The 24383-nt window shown below is 45.0% G+C and overlaps 1 protein-coding gene across 1 annotated transcript in view; it reads left to right on the plus strand.

Moving 5' to 3' along the window:
* Positions 1 to 24383, plus strand: part of FBH1 (F-box DNA helicase 1) — a 1469681-nt gene that overhangs the window by 933815 nt on the left and 511483 nt on the right. Inside the window, exon 13 of the mRNA XM_069629653.1 lies at positions 4588 to 4724. Within this exon, the coding sequence (XP_069485754.1) occupies positions 4588 to 4724 (137 nt within the window). The remainder of the gene's footprint in view (positions 1 to 4587; positions 4725 to 24383) is intronic.

Below are 24383 nucleotides of genomic sequence, written 5' to 3' on the forward strand. Positions count from 1 at the left end.
TCTATCTATCTATCTATCTATCTATCTGGTCATTTATATAGCACCTATAAACTTAAACAAGCGTTTCAAAGTGCTCCGACGCAGGGATGGCAAGTAGGTAAGCAAACAGAATTGATATTCTCAATAGGCATTGGAAAATTCTGAATGGGCAAGTGCTATGCATTTGGAGGTACAACATAGAACAAAAGGCTTACAAACTGATTAGAACATATGACATAATTATTGCACGTGCCTGACAGTCGTTGCAATAATGCAAGAGCTATACATATAAGAGATGGGGGGAGGTAGGGTAAGACATAATAAGGCAAAGAGACGAAGATGAAGTGCTGTGAAAATAAAGGAGAAAAAGGGGTGGAGATAGGAGAGAGGTAGCAGAGGAAAGGGAAAAGAAAGTGAGTGGGAGAGCATACAAATTAAGTACCAGATGGAGGGTGCAGAAGGTAAAACATGATTCGAAGTCCATGAGAGCACACAGATGCATTACAAGATGGGGGGTGCAGGATGTGAAACATGATTCGAAGTCCACGAGAGCACACACATGCATTACAAGATGGAGTGTGCAGGATGTGAAACAACATGATTAGCGACATAACTTATTAACATCATCATGTACAATAATCTTTTCGATATGAGGGCGGGTACTTTTTACACATTTTGGGTACTTCAGTGGGGTCAGCAGTGGCACCAACATCTTAATGTTCAACTCTGAAACAACACATGTACTCAACAAGGAGCCTTGGAGATCCAAGATAGTGTTTTGGAAACGCTACCTTGATATTTTTTTTTTTTTTGCGATTTGGAGGGGTAACAGAGCAGAACTATTACAATTCTTTGAGTACCTTATCCAATGTCATGACGTGATTAAATTCACATTGCAAATGGGGCAACAAAACCTGCACTTTTTGGACATGGCAGTGACCCTCGCCCACAACAAACTCTTAACAACCATCTATCGAAAATCCGACCAATGTCAATATCACACTGCACTTCGGAAGTTTCCATCCAAAACATCTCAAGGAGAATCTGCCCTACAGTCAGTTCCCCAGACTCAAGAGAATAGTGTTGAATACAGATACACTCCAGGAAGAATATAACCTGATTTCATAGAGATTCAAGAAGAGAGGTTATCCACCAGAGATTCTAGACAATGCTACCACAAGAGTGGAAAGTCATAATAGACAGGATCTAATAAGGACAAAAGCCGAAAAGGAGAAAACCATGATGATGCATACACTGAGGTACTCAGTACAAAGTCATCAAGTGGCATACACAATTAAAAAGAACTGGAAATTTATCATGTTGGGCCCGCTCCTTAACAAACTATTGCCTGGGCTGCCAATGATGGCCGACAAGAGGGGTAGGAATTTTAGAGATATATTGATTAAGGCAGAGCGGAAGAAAGTACCACCACAAAGGGTACTACACAAACCTAAATCGGGCTCATTTCCCTGCCTCAACTGCCAGCATAGTTCTAATATTATCAAAGGGGACCACATTTGTCACACCAATACAGGCCGTAAGATCGCGATGAAACATTTTGCGACTTGTGACACACAAAATGTCATTTTACGCTCTGAAATGCCCATGTGGTAAATACTATGTGGGACAGACGACAAGACGGGCAAAGGACCGCTGGACTGAACACATATCCAGCATAAGGACAGCTAATACCAAATCACCTGTCTCTGCACACTTTAAGCAACAATGACACACAGCGGCTCAGATTAGGTGTGTGGTACTCGAGGTCATCCATCCTTTACCAAGGGGTGGTGACTTACAGAAGAACATTTTACAAAGGTAACTCTACTGGATATACCACTTGGGCGCCATTAGTCCCCTTGCTATGAACGAATAGTTCAATCTGGGACCCTACCACTAGACATTACATTGTTTGTGACATAGTATCCACACATGATTAAGGATTGGGTTAGTTGACTTTTTACAACAACTCAACTGTGGACTTTAGAGTTCACATCTAGTGGCATTAATCTTTCACTCTTTAGAAATATTGACTCAACATTTATACTGTAATACCATATCTGTAATACATATCATACACACAGCTGGATGAATATGTCATAGGATTCCATTTACAATCAGTCTAAGAGACATATAACATATCCTGCTTTTTGAGTGTAAACATTCACCAATGGTATCATGTCTGCAATACTTTAACATTCTAAGCTTGCTCAATCTACTTTAGGGCCCTGGGGATCAATTCACTTTTACACACAATCACAGTAAACTATTGGATTCACACATATTCCATTATGTTCACTCCATTATGTTCACGTCCTGCTTAAATCACATAAGAATTGGGGTTTCGGTTACCCAGGAGGTTACTATTAAATGGGAGGTCTGTCCTTTTTTGGCTTTTCCTCAGATGCACCTCCTATTACACACAGATCTATATTACTAAGACTTTACTACGGTACACCTTAGTGCACTTTCTTGCACATTAGATAACTCCTATACCAACATATGCCTCTACACACGTTCCATTTATTGTGAACGAGTGCAATGACGTAATTGTGTCTCAGTAATGTTTTGTTTACATTGGCCGCCATTTTCTGATCCGAAAATCACTGTGTGCTCACAGATCACTTGTGGGAACTAAACTCTATTTGAGTTACTAACATAGTGAGTAAGAATTATTTTATTTTTCACACAGTCTGGGAGGCTAGTTGATAGCTTTAAAGATATCATGGTCTGATACGAAATTCTCAAAACCTTGCAGATTCCTGGGTTTTTCCTGTTGGTCCCCCTTCAACCGGCTACACGCACTGTCAATTTTACTTACCGCACTACGGTCTCTCAAACACTAGTGAGTGTATGGCTTTATCACACATTGTAGTGGTATCTGATAGCGATTGGTGAAGACATCACACTTTAGACCCTTTATTACGTACTTCATTGTTTCTCATAGGTATTGCAGTGAGAACTTATACAGACACATTTTTACTTCATGACGGAATGCTCGTGGTATCCACAATACAGCATTAGCTCCTATTGGTAAGGACGTTTAGATTATTTTCCAATTCTATTGATATTATTTATTGATAGCTACTCCTAAGGGTTGCCCTTGCATACTTAGAATATATTTTTTACAGAAATTATACACCACGAGAAGAAAGTTTCTTGATCATTATTAAATCTGTTAGATCGGTGATCATTTCTTCGGAATTCATTTGCACGGTGGTAAGACACGTACGCTTTATTCTCCTTGAGTTTCGACATATTATTCCAATCTTCTTTTTATACACATCAGGAACTAATGGAGTTCTAACCAGATCTCATATTTATTTATCTTTAATTTTCTGGTCATCATAGATGAGAATGTTTGGACTCTGATCCATACACTACACAAGAACTGTAGACTTGTTGATTTTTCTAAAGGGGATTTATCAAGCTTAAGGTGGCTGGGTAACATTTTGTACCAAAAGGATTGTCAAGACAAGTGATTACAAAGATATTGTTTCTTTTTTTGTTAAATTATAGTTACCTTCACGTACAAAATATTCCCTGAAGAAGAGCATTGAAGCTCAAAACGCGTTGGGTTCTTTATTAAAGTTACGGTTGTGAAGAAAGAAGGGACTCGGAATTCTTCTTTCACAAAGGAATGTTTAGTTACTCAAATGTTAAAAAGATTATATATTTATCTTATTTGAGTCTTTGAAAGTGTACTTTGTATCCTATCCACAACTATAGTAGAACATAGTTTGGTGACGTTTCAGCCATTGAGTATGTGCAGGGGATTGGAGTTCCCAGACATTGGGAACTTAATTTTATTGCTGCATAGTCTCCCATGAAACCTGGAGGAAAAGAGGCAGGACGTAGAATAAAGAATGTTACTCACCTTAATGATTTATGTACGCCTTGCCCAATGCTCTCTTTCCTCCATATGCCAACTGTCCATCACTGCTAAAATGTTTTCACATGTTATTGATTATGCAGAGTACTGATAGTAGGAACCTGGGATTTGTGCAAGGAATTTTACATGTTCATGCTTGACATTGCATGCACCCCAGCTACTGATGTTTTTAAATTGAACACTGCGGCACAGATGGTTCTCATCTCACCAGCCCCTCCTAGTGAGTTATACTGTGAAATAGGTTGGAAAGCGATGCATCGACTAAGAGTACAGAAGTCACTGTAGTACAGAAAGTTTTGTTACTGGCACAATGCATTTTTGTGTGGTGGCAGCACACCTTTGTACCAGGTTCAATATTATCTGTCCTCAAATTGGTCATTGTCACTGTTAATGGCTCAGAAGGTGGTCATTTGCCCATTTGCTATTTTAGAAGAGTGCAGAGATAACCTATCTTTGAAAGGAGCAGTTTAAAGCTGTGCTGACGAATATGGTAATGCCCAGATTGTTTCCTCGGACTGGAGGTAAAGTAAGTAACAGGGCTATAATGCTGGCCTGGAAGAATTAAATAGGAGCTTGTAAGGAGATTTGGATTTGCAGAACAAAGGTGCAAGTGGGAGATTTGTATCTAAGAGATTAGCTAGTCGTTATTACGAAAGCTTGAAGCCAACTTTTGTGAATTCTTACCATGCTTTTTAAGACATTTATTTTCTTCCTAGCTATCATGGACGTCGTTGTATCTCAGTCTTGTGGAACAATCTTGGTTGGAGACCCTCATCAGCAGATCTATACCTTCCGGGGAGCGGTCAATGCCCTGTTTGAAGTGCAGCACTCTCACATCTTTTACCTTACTCAGGTACGAGCTTTAGCAAATGCTTGTTTTTCTTTTTAGAAACTCCAAATCCCCATTAAATTTTGCTGTCATGGTGTCACTTTGCATATATACCCAGCAACATTAAATAAAGTAATTGCAATGATTGCTGTTCTTTGTCTGAAAGCCCTGGTGGCCATGGGACTTGATTGCTCCTTCAGTCAGATGCTAAGAATTTTATTTGTTTATAGTTTAGTTGTATTTTTGGGTATTTGAGTGCTGACGTAGCATAAGGAAGCAGCCTAGCCCGGAACATCAGTAGGGATTACAGGTATGCAGGATTGAATAGTTCAAATGGATTGCAATCCTTAAAGTATAGCATTTTTAAAGTCATGCCATTTATATATGTAGGGAATAGTTAACATTTGCAGCTAGTGGTTAACATGTAATAGTGCTGAGAACGGGTGTGAAGGGGTTGCGCAGGATGTTTGTCAAGAAGGATGCTGGCTTTTTACAACTAAAGGGTGAGTGGGTTTGTTCAACATGCCTTGCCCATAAAATACTCTGGGGAGACATTTTCCCAAAATTGAATTATTTTGTAGCTTACTTGTTGTCCCTTCATCACTTTATCATAAGAGTGCAATAGTTCTTGGAAAATGTGAAAATATTATGCAATGCATGGAAATTTGTCAACCATTAGTGTATATATCATCAGTATAGCCAAATGATTCTGGTTGGTATGACTTTGGTGGTCCCAGGAAGATACAATGGAGCTACAAGTGGTTCAGCCCTTTGGATTTCAAGCACATGCTTCTTTTTAGTGATTGATCTTCAGATCGGTGCTGATTGGTGATGCGTTTTTTTAGTGTCGGCTATTAGGTGGCGCTTGCTGAAACTCCTTGAGGGTCAGTTGCTTTTCCAAGCAACGAGTTGGGGGCAGATCCCACTCCCCTGCACTTGTGCGATCTCAATGTCACTTGGCCTAGTAAGATCGTTGTCTTGTCCTCCCTTTGTTCCCTTCTCTTCCCTTGCATCGTCGTACCTTGAAACACTTGTGTGTAGGCGAGCTATAAATTTCATATCATTGCATTAGATAGAGTACAAGTAAGGAGCAATGACATATGAGGAGGGGCACAAAGCTTGTAGGCGGTGCTTGGTTATTTGCCCACTGTAAGGAAGACATGGTATCGAGTAGTAGAGACAGACGCAATGGATACAAGTTTTGAAAACCTTTATTTAGTATTTTAGTTGGGTTGGTAGAATTCCTAACTGGCCCTAACTCTAGAATGTGAGTAGTCTCGACCGTTAAAATAAATAACAAATACATCCAAATCATTCTAGTCAAATAAAAACTATGCCAAGAAAACTTAACCTTGCCCTCCTTCTTAAAATGACAAATGTGTTAAGGGAATATTAAAGGAAAATTGTTTCTCAAAACAAATGTCATTATGGCTTCAGTAACAACTCCATTCCCCACGTTCAACCCACAGGGTCTAGAGAGTTTCTTAAAAAATGTTAGGTGGATGGTACAATTCTATCAGTCTTGCGCACTTTGGCTTACTTGTACAATTCACAAGTTCAGTCTTGGGCTTAAAACATCTGGTAGTTCAATCACTTCCTTAGGCTTCGTCCGCCTTGTCATCAATTCTCTGTTCACATTCACTTTCTCAATTTCTCACAGTTCTGCACAGGCTTCCCTCTGCCGGGCTCGAGCCGGTCTCTTTTCATTTTATCACACAATTCTGCACAGGCTTCCCTCTTCCTGGTTCAAGCCTGTTTCTTCTTTGTCGGGGTTTCTTTCCCCACATTTTATCTCGGGTATCTTTTCACTGTCGAAGACTTTCGAAACTGCAAAGATTTTACATAGACCTCTGCATGACCACTTTGACCTCTTTTTCAACAATTCTTCAATTCACAATCTTTCTCATTTTGTAACACCAATGCCTCTTGGTACTTGTTCTTATTCTCTTTAGTTTTCCCTCTTGACCTTTTCCAAAGTTCATACACTTTGCCCTATTGGCATGTTCACATACTTCACTTTCCTCTTATTCAACTTTCTTTCCTTACCGCGGTTACTTGCTTTCCTTTGGTTCCCGCTGTAATATCTTTCAACTCTCATAACATTTCACAGATATTTTCATAATGTGCGACTTTGCCTCGCAGGACCACTCTGTTACTCTTGTTTCTTATCATTGCTCGTTTCCCAGATCATAGTTATTTTTTTTAAACAATTTCTTATTTTACATAACACAAAAAAAGTACAGACATTGTTATTGAGTAGATTGTATCACATTTCCAATCTTGCCTATCTGTTCCACAAATCCCCCTCCCCTTCCCTGGCCTACTTTGCACCACGTAATTCCACTGCCCTCCTACTTTACCCTTCTACCACCTCCATAATGCCAATCCCCTCCTGTACAGGAATGTGTTCCAAATCTCTAATTTCCTGTGCTGACGTGGCTAAATCCACAACCAGCTGTCTCCAAGCTTCCACCCCCCCATTTCTTGGTCTGAGTTCCTGCCAATTGCTTCTTGCCATACCACAGTTTCTGCATTTGCCCATTTCAGCAGGTCTCCCCACCATATCCTCACCAGAGGTCTTGTCTGCGCTTTCCATCCCATAGCTTTTCTGTGTTTCGCCAATATATACGCTCACATGTTTCCCGTTTTAGGACTAACGAAGCTCCATAGCAGACAAGCCAGGGGGGATTCCATTTCCAAGGTGATATCCGCCTTGCCAATGCTTGGGCCACCTCCTCCCAGAATCTACCAATCTCTTTAAAGAACCAGAACATATAAACTAAATCTGCATGAACCTTTCCACACTTCGGGCATGATTGTGTTGCTGCTTGGCTAAACTTTGCTATTTTATTCGGGGTCAGATATGCTCTGTGGTTATATATAATTGAATCTGTTGGAGTCTCGCCTTTCTAGACACCTTTTTGTTATACGCCATAGCTCTGTACCACACTGTGTCTAACATTGGTTCTTGTAAATCTGCCTCCCATTGCTGTCTTGTCTGCCCCAGCTCCTTCCCTACTTTGGAAATTAGCAGCTCATATATCCGTGAGACTTCTTGTCCACCTTCAGACACATCATAAAATGTCTCAACCGGCTCATCTAGCTGCATTGGCGCTTCAGTCTCTGGCCACCTGCGCCTAATGTTCCTCAGCAGGCCTGCGTATGTAAGGTGTTGCCCTAGAGGCACTCCTGTTTCTCTCGTCAGTTCCTCATACTCCTTAGGCAAATCCTCCTTTATCACATCCCCAATTATCGCCACACCTTTAGGTTGCCAATATTTTCTCACATTTAACCTCAGTTGCTCACCCAATCCTTCTAGCGGAACCAGCGGGCTCTGCGGGGAATATGTTGTGGCAACCCCCATCAATTGACAGGCTCTACGCCACATTACACACCCCAATCGCAACAACATAGGTGATCGGGTCGGCTATCCATATGATTTAGTTCAGAAAAAACGGGGCTTGTGTTGCCTGCAACAGCCTCGACTTGTGCGTTTGTTCATCAGACAGCCATTTGGTTACGAATTGCAACTGGCTAGCAATGAAACATACTTTGAAATTAGGTCGTTTAAAAACCCTCCCCCCCAGTTCATACGAGTTCTGGAGCTTCCAAAATGGCACCCTGCACCTGGAGTTGTGCCATAGAAAGCTCCTGCAAATGCCTTGCAAGTTTTTGAAGAACAGTCTTGGCATTGCAAAGGGGACATTGGCAAAAAAATGAAGGCGTCTCAGTAGCACCACCATCTTTAGCAGTGCTGCCCGTTCCATCATGGATAATTGCAATCTAGCCCAAAAAGACATGGAGTTTTCTATTCTGTTCACTGTTCTCACTGTGTGCTGTGTGTTCCGTCTGAGGATCATGATTTATATCCACCCCAAGATACCGGAATGTGTCTAATTCCTATTTGATTAGCAGCACCGGCAGCGTGCGCACAGGTCTTCAGATGTATCCCCCTAACGGGAAGAGACTCGACTTCTGTACCCTTGCCTTGAACCCTTGCTTAGCTGCCATTGTTCTGAGATGATTGTGCCTCTTTTAACCCTTGGTACCGGTTCATTGTAGAACAGTCGCACCCATTTGATGTATGTCAATCCCTTACCAAACATTTCCAACACCGACAACAGCTATTGCCATCTGACCGAGTCAAACGCCTTGACTTCATCTAATGATGCCACCACGCATTGTCGTGTTTCACCTTGGGTACAATCTATTACATGGTGCCCTCTGCGCAAATTAATAGTAATATTTCTATATGGGACATATCCCGTTCGGTCCGAGGGTATACGTTTGGCTATGACCGGCTTGATTATTAACGCCATTACTGCTGTGAGTATCTTTCCATCTTGATTCAGTAATGAAAGGGGCCTATATGAGGCACAGTCTGTCCTGTCAATCTGGCCGTGACTAGTGATTCATTAAGCATTTATAGCAGTGGAAGCATAATTTCTGTTTTATACTCTTTATAAAATTCTCTGGTGAGTCTGTGCACCCCTTGGACTTTGCCCGTTGGTAGTTCTTTGATCACATGACCCAATTCTTCAATCGTGATGAGGACTTCTAACCTGTCTCATTCCTCTGCATTTAGCTTGGGCAACTCGGATAATGCTTCTTGTACCTCCGACATATCACACTCTGAGATTTCCTCATATAATTGCTTATAATCATAAACACATTTGGTTACTCCTTCATGTGTCTCGCACAACTCTACATCCATTCCCATAATTGCTCTAACTGCCTCCCATTTATTCTCGGTTTTATAGAGCCAAGTCAGCAATCGCCCTAGCTTGTCCCCTTCTGCATGCTGCCTCTCAGTATATTTCCTGTAGCTTAGGTTGCCCAATCTATCACAATGCTTCCGACATGCTTATTGTAGGCGGGTCATCTCTTGTGCTTCTTCTAGTGACCTTTCACCTGCTTGCGCTATGGTTACCTGCAAATCTCGTAAAATAACATCTGTATTCCTTTCGACTTTGATATGGCTGCCCCTCTCACCACCACTTTAAAAGCCTCCCACAGTGTACCTGCCGATTTCACACTACCCTTGTTGTGCTGAAAATATTCCTTCACCTCCTCCCTCAGATATTCACGACACCCTGTATCTCTGAGTGCCTCAACCCTAAGTCTCCATGTTGGAATCTTAGCTCGGGTGGGGAGGGCCTGCCACATGACGACCAAAGGAGCATGGTCTGAGAGAATCCTTGCCTTGTATTCAGCTTTTGTAAACTCTCCCAACAGTTCTTCTCCGGTAAACACATAATCCAGCCTCGTGTAAAGGTTCATAGGAGCAGTAGAGTGAGAATATACACTGTCTTGCGGATACGTTGTCCTCCACACTTCTGCCGTGTAACAACGTGTTTAATGCCTTCGCTGCGGGGGCTGGACGAGCATATTTATCTTCTGATCTGTCTAGTACCGGGTCCAGCGTGCAGGTAAAATCTCCTCACCATATCAGTGCACCATCCCAGTAAGGGCTTATCTTGGTATATAAGGCTCTAAAATAGGCAGCTGTGTCGTGATTTGGGGCATACATATTAATAACACCTATGTCTCTATTTTCCATCCGCCCGTGTAATATTACCATCCTACCGCCCGTATCCATGTGGGTCTGGAGGATTTTGAATGGGACTGTCTGTTCCACCCATATCAATACCCCTCTGGCATATGGCCGAGTATGTTGATCTATGGTCACCCCTCACCACTTCCGCGCCAAGGTGGCCTGTCTCTCTTTAGTCAGATGTGTTTCTTGCAGGAGGGCTATATCTATTCTTTGGCTTCTTAAATATGCCCTTACCCTATTTCGCTTAATGTAACTGTGCAAGCCTCTAATGTTCCAAGTTGCTATTTTGAGTTCACCCATCTTCTTTAAGCATGTCCATACTTGCTTTCCCTTTATCACATTAACTCTCCCTCCGCTGTGTGTGTCTGTAGGCCACCTCCCCTCTAACTATCGCCCCTCCCCAACTGTTCCCAACATATGCCCAGCTTCGAATCCGATGCTCAGGCATCCCTGTATCTCACTCTTATTCCGGCTTACTGACGATATTCGGAGTGCATCGGGAGGATACTGAACTACTAGTATCCTAACTAATCTAAACTAATGTTGGTGATAGTGTGATTCCTGGTGCCGCTTAGTACTAAGTAGCACCAGTGCTTCCTGCATTCAGCTGACTGTAATTTAGCTTTCAAACATCTAGCTCAAATGTCATTGTCGGATCATCATTACACAATGGTCACTGTGTGGTTCAAATATACATTATTTAAGCAATGGCGATTCACTTATCACTTTCGCTTCTCGTCTGGTCGTCTTTCTCCGACGGCATGTTCATTGTGTCCATCCATTTGTTCACATCGTCCGGAGTCTCAAAAAAAAAAGCTTGGTCATTATATAGAACCTTCATTTTCGCTGGATACAACAGCATTAATTTAAGATTTGCTGCACCAACCTCCTATTGACCGACACATAGTTCATCCTTTGCTTTTGTGCCAGGAAAGCATAATCAGGGTACGCTGTGATGGTCACTGATGCTCTGCTGATCGTTCCCCCATTCCGGAAGTGTTCTAGGATCCTTTCTCTGTCCTTATAGTTCAATATCTTGGCTATGATCGGCCGCGGTGGGGCCCCAGGCGGCGGCTTCCTTGTCAAGGCCCTGTGCGCTCTTTCAACTGTGAACCCTTGTGTGAGTGTCTCAGCCCCTATTTCCTGCAACAGCATGTTTTCAATCAAGTTTGTCGGGCTCGAGCCTTCCTCTCCTTCCGGCAGCCCAACGATCCGTACATTATTCCTTCATGCCAACCTTCCGCCTCTTCTGATCTATTCTCGAGGTCCCGCACCTGCTGTTGCAGTATGGAGACTTCTTTGGAGTTTTTGGTGCAACTGCTTGTGTTGGCTTTCACTTCTTTCTCTAGCACTCCTGTGCATTCCGCCAATGCTCTGACATCCTGTCTCAAGAGGTTCACATTAATACTAATCGCATCGATTTGAAGTTCCAATGTCGATTTCAACTCTATGGCCTCTAGAATCTGTTGGTCATTCCACCTGGGGGCTTCACCTCCTCATGCCTCAGTCACAGTTGCCCTTGCATCGTCCGTTGTTTGTGCCGATTTGGTGAATGTGTCCATATATGACTGCTTCACTTTGGACTTAGCTGCCATTGTTGCATCTTCTTGCTCTACGACACTCTCCTGCGCTAAAACCACTGTGGACCACTTTCTGGCTTTTTGTGGAACCGAGTTGAGCAGCGACTCTGCTGGTTTATTTATTCGGCGCCCTTTGTACAGATTTCTTCTTGGGGTATGTATTCAGCTACTAGGCCCCCCTTTCCTCTGATGTCACCTCGAGGTCCAACTCATGGCGGGGATTTTTTTTAACATTTTGTCGCTCTGGTGCCTGATACCTCTTAACTATAACTGTGTGCACCTCGGCGGAAACATTTGAATGCTGTGGGCCTCTTCCAGACAGCAGGAGCACACCGGGTGTGAATGTGGCCAGTGTTGTTGTGTCTCTTAGTGGCTGTGCGTTGTCATATCCTGTTATTCTGAAGCTAACGGTCTAGCCAATCCAGTTACAGCTCCTTGGCTGTTGCAAGTGCATCACCTCCTCCTTACACCATCCTAGCTTTTGATTTGCACAGGGTTAGTACTCCATCTGTATTTTGCTTAGTTTATTTCATGCCAGGCCTAGCTGCTGCTGTCTTGAGCCTCACTCCGGTCCTCAGTTGGTGGTGTCCCGTCCAAGCCCGGTGTCCCGTCCAAGCCTCTCATTAGATTAAGCCACCATATCTCCTCTGGACCAGAGCTGCGGTGTCCATCCGTGTGCTTCCACCCTCCCACTGGCCTTGCCGGGTGCCACTATCTAATAGTTGCAAGTACTCCCTGGCATGCAGTTTTTCTCAACCTCGCCTTATTGTTGCTGCCGGTCTCTGCTGGGAGCTAGGAGCGCTCCGGATGTCGGTGTGGCCTGCATCGCTGTATCTTCCAGGGACTGTTGTGTCTTCAGCACGTGTGGCAGGGAAACTGCAGTTGCGGTTAATACTAATGCGGCCTCAGAGATGCTCCAGATGGAACCTTTGGCATGAAAGAGGGGTGTGTACACAGTACCACCCTCGATTCGTGGAAAGTCAGATTTGGTTGCTTGCAGGATGGGGCCTGGATCTCACCCACACATCTGGCAGAGGTTATGGCGACAAGGAAAGCCGTTTTCCACAAGAGAAACTTGAGTGGGGCTTGATGCATATGATATGATATGACATTTATAACACGCCTATAGTCCATTCCCCGCTGTCCTGATCCTTCTGTGATCGCTTGCACTTATTCCCTTTCTGCAGACTTTATTCCTCCTCACAGGGCCACACTCTACTCTACTTGCTTGTCGCGGTTTCACCTTGTGTCCAGGCCAGGTTGCCCTTTGTTTCCTGGGTTATAACCGCAACGCTCATCCTTATGGTTTATGCTCTCACTCTATACCTGACGGTATGATAACCACATAGACATTAATCTGCATTTGCATGTGGTGTTGCTCAGCCTTGTGTGGCTCCCTCTTTCATGGAGCTGTCTCACCTACTTTTATGCACTTACTGTTCTTTCGGCTTGCTCGTCGTTCCGAAGTGTTCAAATTCCTGTTCAGCTTCAAAGGTTAGGTATGCTCGGTCCGGGGCTGTCCTCTGCCCACTACTGTATCTCCATGCACGACAATCCGATGTGTTCAGATTCCCAGTTACTTGAACTGTTCCGGTATGCTCGGTTCGGGGCTTTCCTTTGCCCGCTACTGTAACTCCTTGTGAAATGTCCAATGTATCTATTTCAGCCGTTCTAGTTGAGTTTTTCAATGTAGTGCAACCCAGTATTTATCTTCGGGCCATTTCCAATCGAACTTCTCTCATCCTGTGCCTTTTCGCTCTGACGTTAACATGCATGCAGTGTGGTGGTGTGTCGACCGCTTCGTATACACGTCTACTTTTATTCTCTCTGTCCGAGTGGCACGGCAAGGTTTCTGGGCTTGTAATGGTCTCCCGATATATTGCTTTCAACTTTCCCATTGCTGGGAGCTCTATTGCAAGTGCTGTGACACCCCGAACCATCCGTTCGTACTAAGCTAAGCCATTTCACTTTGCCAGCCCTATTTTCGGTGTCTGTAGGTGGCTTTAGTACGTATCAGCTCTCTGTAGATCTGCGAACAGAGTATCGGCCTCCTTTCAGTACTGTCGTTCCAGCCGGCTGAGGACTCCTTCCATCTCATCTGTGTTACGGCCACCCGCTGTCTCTTCAAATGGTCCATCAGCTGATGCCTTTGTTTTCACACAATCGCCATTTTGTTTCATCCGTTGTTGGGATACCGTAACACTTCTCCAGCTCAGAGTACATGGACCATGCTCCAATTCACTACAAAAGTGTGCTCACGTTTTCTCTGCATATTCATTCAACTGCAGTATATATTTGCCACGTCGCAGCCAGTTCAGTGCATAACTTTTTCATCCGGATCATCAAAGATCAGCAGGAGCACCACAGGATCACAACCTATCTTATAGCTCTGTAGCCGTGCCCCCCTTCCCTTTTTTCTTTTTTTTTTAAAATTGGGTTATCAAGTATACATCAGAAATAAATCAAACAACTCCCATATCGCTACTCACCCTTACCTCCTTGCACTTCCCATTCCCCCCGAACCCTCACCCTCCACTCACCCATGTACACTGAATACAGACATTGCATAAGAAATAAAAGCCAAAGAATATTCAGAAATCACAAGTTTTGCGGGCAGTGCTGTTCTGTAATGTCTCCATGTAAAAAGTTCAAAATAGGCGCCCATTCCATTGAGAATTTAGCTTGTTACCCTTGAATTATATATGTAATCCACTCTAATGATACAAAATTTCATCGTTTATAATATGAATCTTCTATATGTGGAGGATCTGCCAACTTCCATTTCTGAGCTATGACCAATAGTGCGGCCAATTGAAGAAGATAAAATGCTTTCCTCTGATATTTCGGCCACTGTTCATAGTCCTTTTGTGCCATGCCAAAAATATTTTCTCCAAGAGGTCTTCCTGTCTTAAAACCAAAGATTGCCTTTGTTTTCCTGCACCTCCTCCCAAAACTGTGACAGTTTATGACATGACCACCAGATATGCACCCAATCACTTCTCTCTCCACAACCCCTTCAACACGATACCGAAACCGATGAGGTAATCTTATGTAGTCTTTCCAGGGTATAATACCATTGGTACATTAATTTAAACTAAAATTCCCTGATCTGTATAGATCTAGTCATTTTCGGGATGTCAAACCATAAGCGGGACCATGCTTCCTCAGTTGGCATATACCTCAAGGTCTTTGCCCAAGCCAAAAGTGGTGACTTTTAGTGGGGGTTCATCATTTAGAAACTTATATAATCTGGATATCGTGTGCCTATCTCCGGAGCTAGAGGATACAAACTGCTCAACTGGTGTAAGTAGTTTTAGCGTAGCCGACTTGTTGGGTGGGGCCAACAGCCAATGGCAGACTTGAAAATACTGGAAGAGATACCTCTCGTGGAGGGCCAACTCCTCTTTACACACCGTAAAAGACTTAATCTCCTGATCTAAGAACATATCCCGAAACTTTATGCATCACTCCTTTTTCCATTCGGGAAATTAATGAGCATGGATTCCTGGGGTAAACTGCGGATTTGCAAAGGGAGGGTTAAACGGGGAGGGAAATTATGTAATTCCATGTTGGCGAACAGCTTGATCCCATGTATCCTCCACCCCCCCTGTGATCATACTATGGTGTACATTTCAAGTTGTGTCGGATCTAGTTAACCATAGTTTCTCTCGCATTCTAGGACCCACTATTGCTCTTTACATCTGCTGCCACCTTTTTTTGTGTCCTCTCCAAACTAATCCTTAATAACGTGCAGCTGAGCTGTAGGATAATACACTCTAAAATTAGGAAGACCCACCACACCTCTATGCAAAGGAAGCATTAGTGTGCTCAATGCTATCCTAGGGGATTTGTTTTTCCATATATATTTTGACATTGTTTTATGTAGCGTTCGGAAGATGGAGGCCGGGATCCGGATCGGTAGAGCTTGAAACAGATACAGCATCTTGGGTAAAATCACCATTTTAATTGAATTAATCTGCCCAAGCCAGGATACCATTAAAGGGCTCCATGCCTGGAGCAACCTTTGGATGTTGTCTAGTAAGGGCGAAAGTTTGCAGTGTATATGTCGTCCAGTGAGCGTGTTATGTTCACTCTTAAAACCCAGATGCTCAGAGGCATCCATCGGAGCTGTGTCTCCCTCATTGCTTTAGTTAGTTCTCCTTGTTTAAGACCTAGGTTCAAAATTCCGGACTTTGTAACATTGATTATAAGACCTGCGACACTACCGAACCTTTCTAATTGAGCTAACGATCTACTCTGATTGCTGATCGTTAAAAGCATGTCATCCACATATGCCATCAGCTTGTGCATCTTTCCCCAAAGGATATACCTTCTACCAGCTTCGATTGTCTAAGCTGTGCCAATAAGGGTTCTTGAAGCAGTGCATAAAAGAGAGGTGAAAGAGGATAGCCTTGTTTCGTACCTCGGGAGAGAGAATCCTTAGGGGAATGTTGACCATTAATTAGCAATCTAGCCGAGAGATGCACATAGTTAGCCATGACCATCCTTAAAGATTTTGAACCAAACCCCATGGTTCCTAAAGTGTTAAAAAGAAAGGCCCATTTTACCCGGTCGAATGCCTTTTCGTCTAACGACACGAAGACCGCTGCATCCTCTTTCTTCCACCTTTTCAATTAGGTGACAGATTCGTCGTTAATTTTTCGGTGTTTTTTTTGCCCTTTGATAAATCCTGTCTGATCAGGATGTATAAGAGTAGGCATCAGATCATTAAGCGGTTTGCAAGAATTTTTGTTTATATTTTTGCATCAATATTCATGAGTGCAATCGGGCGGTATGAGCCGCATTTGGCTAAATCCTTCCCTGGCTTTGGGATTAAAATTATTTTAGCCTCTGCCATTGACGCTGTGATTTTACCGCTTCTAGCAAAGGAGTTATGAAGTTCTGTTAGCCTGGGTCCAAAGTTACCCGAAATATTTTATAGAAAGAGGCGGTATACCCATCCCGGCACTTTGTCTATTGGGAGATTAGTTATGATTTACAATACTTCTTCTTGGGTAATGTCATTATCTAAATTCACTCGATCTTCTTCCGAAATTCTTTCCAGTTGTCTCACTTCTAGGTAATTCTTTTGTGCTGACTGATCTGGAGAATCTGATTCATATAACCTAGAATAGAATACTTGAAACTGTGCTATAAGATCTTCCCTCACTGTTACTTTCTTTCCCTTTGAATTGTCCATCCCTTGAATTATCTGAGACGCTAACTTCTGTTTTAATTGTCTAGCCAACATACTATCTGCTTTATTTCCTTTAACATATAACCTCTGCTTTAGATATAATGAGCTTTTTTCTGCCTATTTGGCATGTATTAGATCTAATTTACCCGTAGCTGTTCGGTATCGTCTATAAAGAATCAGGGATTTGTTTGATTCCATTTGTTTTAGAGTGTCACTTCAGCTTCCAACTCAATTTCCATATTTCGCCTAAGCTTCCAGCTATATGCCTGTATCGCAATAGGGTCCACCCGCAGGGTCGATTTAAACTCGTCCCATACCAAGTCTATACTTACTTTCCCATTCAAATTGGATTCAAAATATTCCACAATTTTCCCCTCTATGTCTGTACATATGATCGGAATCGGAGTACAACTCCTTTGGGAATTTCCAGCTCCAAAGTGTTGGTCTTGCTACGGTAAGGTTAAGGTCCATAGTCAGAGTGGCGTGATCTGAAATGGTGATTGCGTGTGTATTGATCTGTGTCACCCTTCCTATCAAGCGAGTTGTAGCCCAAAAATAGTCTATCCTGAAAAATGATTTATGAACGTGGGAAAAGAATGTGCCTGCCCGTTCATCTCCCTTCAAAGTAGGCCACATGTCCCTAAGAGTCAACAGCTCAAATGTCTCTCTAAGGGCCAATGAAGGTGAAGGTTGTACGTGTGACGTGCTAGAGCTTCTATTCCCTTGAGCGGTCCCATGCGATATTCAAATCCTGCATCACTATAATTTCTCCCTGACCAAACATTTCCAAGTTAGACAAGGCCGACTTCAGGAAACCTCAAATTGTGTTTGCAAAGATGCCAACTTGTCCTGAAAAACCTGAAAACAGTACTACATATCTTCTTTGAGGCTACCATCTCTGTGTCTAGGATGTCCTGGTGTACTTTGTCCAGCTCAACCTTGTGATCTGATTTCTTTACAGGTCCGCCAGGTCTGCCCGACTTGAACCAACAACTGCTAATCGGATTAACAGTGGGAGTGGGAGGGAGTATGGAAGTGCATGCTTTTCTTCAGCCCTTAGGTTCCTACATTGACCACGTGCACACTCAGGATTATCCTGTTAATAATAATGTCGACTGCAACATCCTGTATTTCAGAATTCTCACCTCTCTTTTAGCTATGCCCTGTTAGAGTTATTGCCTCTAGTTGTGCCCCAGTCGGGTGAAGAGATACTACTTCCACAGGAATTGCACATTTAAATTCTGTCTTTCTGCTCTTTCAGACTTTGTTAACATAGGTGGCCCGCGCATCATTGGAGTGAAGTGAATACGAATGATAGAAATTACTCTCAACAATTGCGCTCCTATTGCCTAGCAGTCACTCCCCATATCGTTTGTAACGTAAGAATGCTCCTTCTAAGGTTCCAAATTCAGCACCTGTGAAGTCAATAAATGGACTTTCCCTTCCAGTGCAGTGTTACACCGATTAATGCCGTTAACCCTGCAGGCCCAAAGTGCTTAACAAACAGTGTTTCAACAAAAGCAGTGTTACACATGGTCATTTGTCCGGGGCACATCCGATCGCTTTATTGCGCCGTCTTATCTTTGGGGGAAGGGTCTTTAAGCTTAAAGCTACGCTGGGTAAAACATCAGGTGGGGTGGCTCACTCACCCGATGTCATGAACTAATTCGACAGGACCACTCTGCTTAAACAAATGCAGGCATGGGCCTTGTCCCTCAAATCCTCACCGGAAACGCATCTTAGGCACTGGCTGTTCTCTTCTCCTGACTTGTCTGCAGTGCCTGGAGCATGAGGGGAGCTTCCATATACACGATTGCTCGCATCGGACGATTTTCTGCGTCCATATACCTTCCCGCAGGGGGCCGGATCCCTTTCAGCGCAGTGGATGCGGTGTCTCCCGACCAGCTGCTTCTCCGCTCTCAAACTGTTGTGCAGCTTGACAATGTTGTTGTTAAGGTGTGCAATGTGTTCCTAACCCGCGGAACACTCAATCATCACAATTCACATTGATTTGCTTCTTATGGGGCACGGAGCTCAGTCTGCCGTGACCTCATAGCTTGACTCCATCTTGGATCCCCCATATGTATTTCTTAAACCTTTTCTTGATTTGTCTTTTCACTACCAGTACCAAAATGCCTTTCACTTTAAGCTTTCTGCTTTTTTCCTTGTTTTATAATACAGTGCTGTCTTACTTATACTTGGCCTCTTGTTTGTCTCTCTTTCTGGCTTTTACGTCATTCATTTTGACATTTTGCTCCCACTTCGCTAGCTCCCCTCGTCAGCATCTTTTTCCTTTACTTTCACTGATCTTAGGAAATTCTAACTTGCTATAACGTTTCCTTTACTCTCACATCAAAAACCGGATTTCACTTCACATGTATACCGGGTTTCAACTTGCATTCGTGAAACTCACTGGTTGCTGTGTTAGCCTTGTTTGGGCTCCGCTTCACACAATGTTGGGTTGGGGTCTCTTTCCACTGCCCCCTCTGATACCTAGGCTCCATCAATATGCCCAGGGAAACAATGGCTGGACACAGCCAGCAGGCTGCAGTCTGCCCTTCTCCGGCTCTCTGGAGACACGGATCCTAGCCACGCAGCAGCCCCTCCTGGACACCAGGCCAGCACTTTGCCACTCCATTCTCCGCGAGACTCTCCCGGTACCTTCCTCTGCAGCTCCCTGCTCCTTGGCTCTCCTGGTCCGGTCTGCATCCTCCGCTTGCTGTACTCTCTGTGCAAAACCACACCTTTTATACCTTGCTGGGCAATCAAGTGAAGCCAGGTGTGCATGGTTGTGATTGATTGCCTGACCCTTCCTGACCATATTAGACGGACAACCTCGTAGTGGTTGGCAGCAGTCTTCCCTCTGTTTCTTAATGTGTTTCTCAGAGGCAATCTGTAGTAAAGAAGCAACACGGTAGGTAAGTGAACTTCTTTATTGGTTGCCAATAAAGAAGTTCACTTACCTACCGTGTTGTTTCTTTACTACACTGGCGACGAGGGCAACCAGCCTCTCAACCCACGCAGCCATATCTTGCCCAGCAGTCATCTACAGGATCTGCAAGCCGCCCGAGGTCTTCAAGGCAGAGGTGCCAACCGACGCTGTCCGCGTCGAACAAAGAGATCCTGCGCCCTCTCTACGCCAAGCCCGGCGTCCCTGGCCTGTGCTCCCCAGTCGGGGTAGAGCGCTGTGTCCTGCCTCAGCGAAGCAGCCAGCGGACACACGGCCAAGGGCGCTGCTATACGGGACCGGCCTATCCCATCCGCGCTCCCTGTTCGGGTTGAGTCCAGCTCCCTGCCTCCTACAGCGATCCTCGACATAAGGACACAGCACACAGGTGAGGACACCGCAGTGCTTCCCCCACGCCGCCAGCGTCGCAGCTGCGTCCCTTCCCCAGCACGGCGAGCATTCACGGCTCTGTATTCACCGTGACGTCCTACAATAGTCCACGTTGTCCATCTTGGGGAGAGGGAGAGGAGACCTCTCTCGCGGAGAGAGGGAGAGGAGCTGTAAGCCGGAGGAGCGGCACGGCAGGGGAGGCAAAGCAGTCCGCGAATTCACCCTCCAGGGAGAGGGAGAGGAGCTGTTAGCCGGAAGAGCGGCACGGCAGGGGAGGCAGAGCAGTTCGCGATTTCCCCTCTCTCGCAGAGAGAGGGAGGGGAGCAGTTAGCCGGAGGAGCGGCACGGCAAGGCAGGAACAGCAGTCCGAGAAGTCACCCTCCAGGGAGAGGGAGAGGAGCTGTTAACTGGAGGAGCAGCACGGCAGGCACAGCAGGGGAGGGAAGGCAGAGCAGTTTGCCGAAGGAGCCCGAAGACGCACACCGGAGAGGCAGCTGCGACCAGGAAGAGAGCGGAGAGAGAACTCTCGGGTTGGAAAAAACCCCGCCCACTGTACACGGAAGAGGAAGCAGGGTCCCAGCCCACGCACATGCTGAGGAGGAAGGCGTGTACAAGGAGTGTTTCGTTAACCCTCTCCATACCCTGCTCTTTCATCAGGCACTGTTTTCATTATTATAGGAAGGTTGGGAACTGTGCTCTTTCTCCGTGGACAAACTTCATTGCTTGGAGAGAAGATTAACCCTGCGCATACTATCCAGCAATCAGAGACTGTTCTCATTGCTTGTCATCCACAAGTATAGAAGTTTGTGGGAGAGTCACATATAATAGTTGAACACTGCCTTGTTCGCCGGATCTGCCAGCTGGTTTACATCAGCCCTGAAATGCAGCATAACAATGCCCGTCCACCCCCAGCTTTTCTGGCCAACCCTGGTGAACCTGCAATTATATGGGACTTATGGGTTGACGCGTTCAAGGTCTACTTAAGGGCAGCAGGTGGCGCAAAATTCACAGATGATGAGAAAGAAGCAGCGTTACTTAACTGTTTGGGGACCGAAGGGCTCAGACTGTTCAGGCACCTTCCTGGTCCCAACGTGCATGCTGCTCCTGCTGCCCCCGCGGAAGGAGCTGAAGGGGGTGATGCCCTACCAGGGGTAGTACTGGCCTATGAAACCACCTTAGGCAAGATGGAAGCCAGGTTTGGCAAGAAAAAGCCAATGTAGTACTTGAGAGGTATCATTTATTTCTCGAGGGCTCAAGGTTCGGGTGAGGGCATTGATGCCTATGTGACTGCTCTACGTACTTTGATTGCAACCTGCAAATTCACAGGGACCATTGACGAATACATCCGTGAGCAAGTGATGATGCGGACGAGTGATGTGCGTGTCAGAGAGAGACTGTGGATAGAGAAAGGTCCACCTCTAGATAAAGTCATTGAGATAGCCCTTGCCATTGAGGAATCTAGGAGGAGTGTAAGAGTCATGACCGACAAGGGAGAATCTGTGCATGCCATCATTCCCCGCAAGTCCACGGAAATCAGGGGGAGGAATAAATACACCAGAATGGGGTCTTCCTCGAAGGACCTGTGCAAGAACTGTGGGTGGCGTGGCCATGTGGCAGGTGTAAAGGGATGTCCTCCTGCCAATGTGGCTTGTAGGAAGTGCAAATCTAAGGGACATTTTGCCCATATGTGTAGGAGCGTCGTCTCCACCAAGGACTCAGTGAACCTGGTGGACACCCAGGATGAAGATGATGATGTGACCATAGTAGGTTACATGGGTTGTTCTGATGGGAGTGAAAGAAGCGTACTGGAAGCTTCAATGCTGAGTGTGGGTAGTTGTAAGAAGAGAGCGTGGGCGACCCTTATGGTCAATGGTGCCCCGTTGGAGATGATGGTGGACACGGGGTCTCCATATACCATGATATCCCCTGAGCTGTATGAGTCCAAATTCCACAAAAGGGTTTCTGATTTGTCCTCTCCTGACATAAACCCATATGCCTATGGACAGCTGCCCATTAAGGTACTGAGATTTGAATGGGTTAATATAGAGTTTCAAGGTAGACTAAGGGCAAGCTGTATGTGGCCCACAAGGGTGACCCGGTTCTGGGGGGGGAGGAGCAATCTGCCCTGGAGCTACTTATCAGACCAGGAAAACCTGTTCCTGTGATGAGTGTAACTGAAGGGAACAACTGCAATGTGTGGTCTGGGGGGATAACAGCAGAAATCCTGGAGAATAGATTTCCCTCTGTTTTCCCCTCTGAGTTGGGCAAATTGAAGGGTTTTGCACACAGAATAGTTCTCAAGAGAGGTTCAGTACCTGTTGTTCACAAAGTCAGAAGAGTTCCCATCATGGCCCGTGATGCATGAAGGATGAACTACGCAAACTCAAGGAATCAGGGGTCATAGAAGAAGTGGAGTGTTCAGAATGGTTGGCCCTCGTAGTGTTGGCACGGAAAGGTGATGGAGGATTGAGAATGTGTGTAGACCTCAGAGATCTCAATTTGTGCATTTGGGTTGACAGACACCCTCTACCTAATATCAATGAGATGCTTTCATTAGTGTCTGGGGCGTCATGTTTTTCGACCTATGACCTTTCGTCTGCATATCATCAGATAGACCCGCACAAAGAATATCGCCCACTCACCTCTTTTGTAACCCCTTTTGGTGCATTCCGTTTTTGTAGAATGCCCTTCGGATTGGCCTCTGCTGCTGCTGTTTTTCAGAGGATTATGCAGAAACTCTTTGGGGCCATTAAGGGTGTGGATTGTTTCCAGGATGACATCCTTGTGTGGGGTAGGTCACAGACAGAGCATGATTGCAGGGTTTTGGAGGGGCTGGAAGTTCTGAAGGATTGTGGTCTCACTGTAAAGCTTAGTAAATGCAAGGTGGGCGTTCCCTGCGTGACTTATCTAGGGCATTCTTTGGATGCCAATGGTATTCACCCTAAGGCAGAATTGGTGAGGACATTGAGTGATGCAGCAGCCCCAGTAAACAAGGACCAGTTGAGATCCTTTATGGGTCTCGCCGAGTATTACAGCAGGTTTATACCTTCATATGCCGACAAGACTGTCAGTATGAGGTCATAACTGAAGAAAGCTGTGCATTTTGCATGGCCGGATCAGTGTCAGGCGGAATTTATCAAATTGAAGGAGGGAATTGAACAGGCCCCGTCTTTAGGGTCCTTTTCCCCGGCCAGGAAAACAATTCTCACAGTGGATGCGAGTGAATATGGTATAGGTGCCGTTCTGGAGCAGAAAGTAGAGGGCGAACTGCGACCTATTGCCTTTGCTTCTAGAGTACTTAGAGAGGCTGAAGGCAGGTATGGTGTCATTGAAAGAGAGGCCCTTGCTGCTGTGTGGGCATACAAATATTTCAGAACCTTTCTGTGGGGAATTGAGTACACCCTACGCACAGATCACAAGCCTTTAGTACATGTGTTGACGACTAGAGGTTTGTCTCATGCCTCTACGCGGATCATGAGGTGGATGGCAGACATGGCCGAGTATAATTTCAAAGTTGAGTATGTTGCGGGAACCAGAAATGCGGTGGCGGATTGTCTGTCGCGCTTTCCGAGATCGCCTGATGATGCTGAGTTACAACTGGTGGAGGGGGAGGAGTGTACCCTGGTGGCTAGTGTAGTGCCCGCAGTGTCAGAGTTGGAGTGGAGTGCACAATGTGCAACTGATCCTGAGTTGTTGGAAATGAAGACGGCTCTCAGCAGTGGAGTTGTTGGGTCTGAGTTGTCAAAATCCTATGGGCATGTGTGGGAAGAATTGTCTGTGGGTCCATGGGGTGTGGCCAGAGGTTTACGGTTGGTTCCTCCTCGTTCACTTAGAGGGAAACTTGTCGATTTGGCCCATGAGGGGCACATAGGTAGATCCATGACCAAAAGAAGGCTCAGGGAAGATTATTGGTGGCCTGGAATGGATGCGGATGTGGAGGATGTGGTGAAAGATTGTGCAGCCTGTTCCAATAGTGACAAGAGCAAAGCTCCTACTGCTCAACCTATCTATC

This window comes from Ambystoma mexicanum, chromosome 12 (genome assembly GCF_040938575.1).
Source record: "Ambystoma mexicanum isolate Mex_15411 chromosome 12, UKY_AmexF1_1, whole genome shotgun sequence".
In the NCBI taxonomy this organism is placed as follows: domain Eukaryota; kingdom Metazoa; phylum Chordata; class Amphibia; order Caudata; family Ambystomatidae; genus Ambystoma; species Ambystoma mexicanum.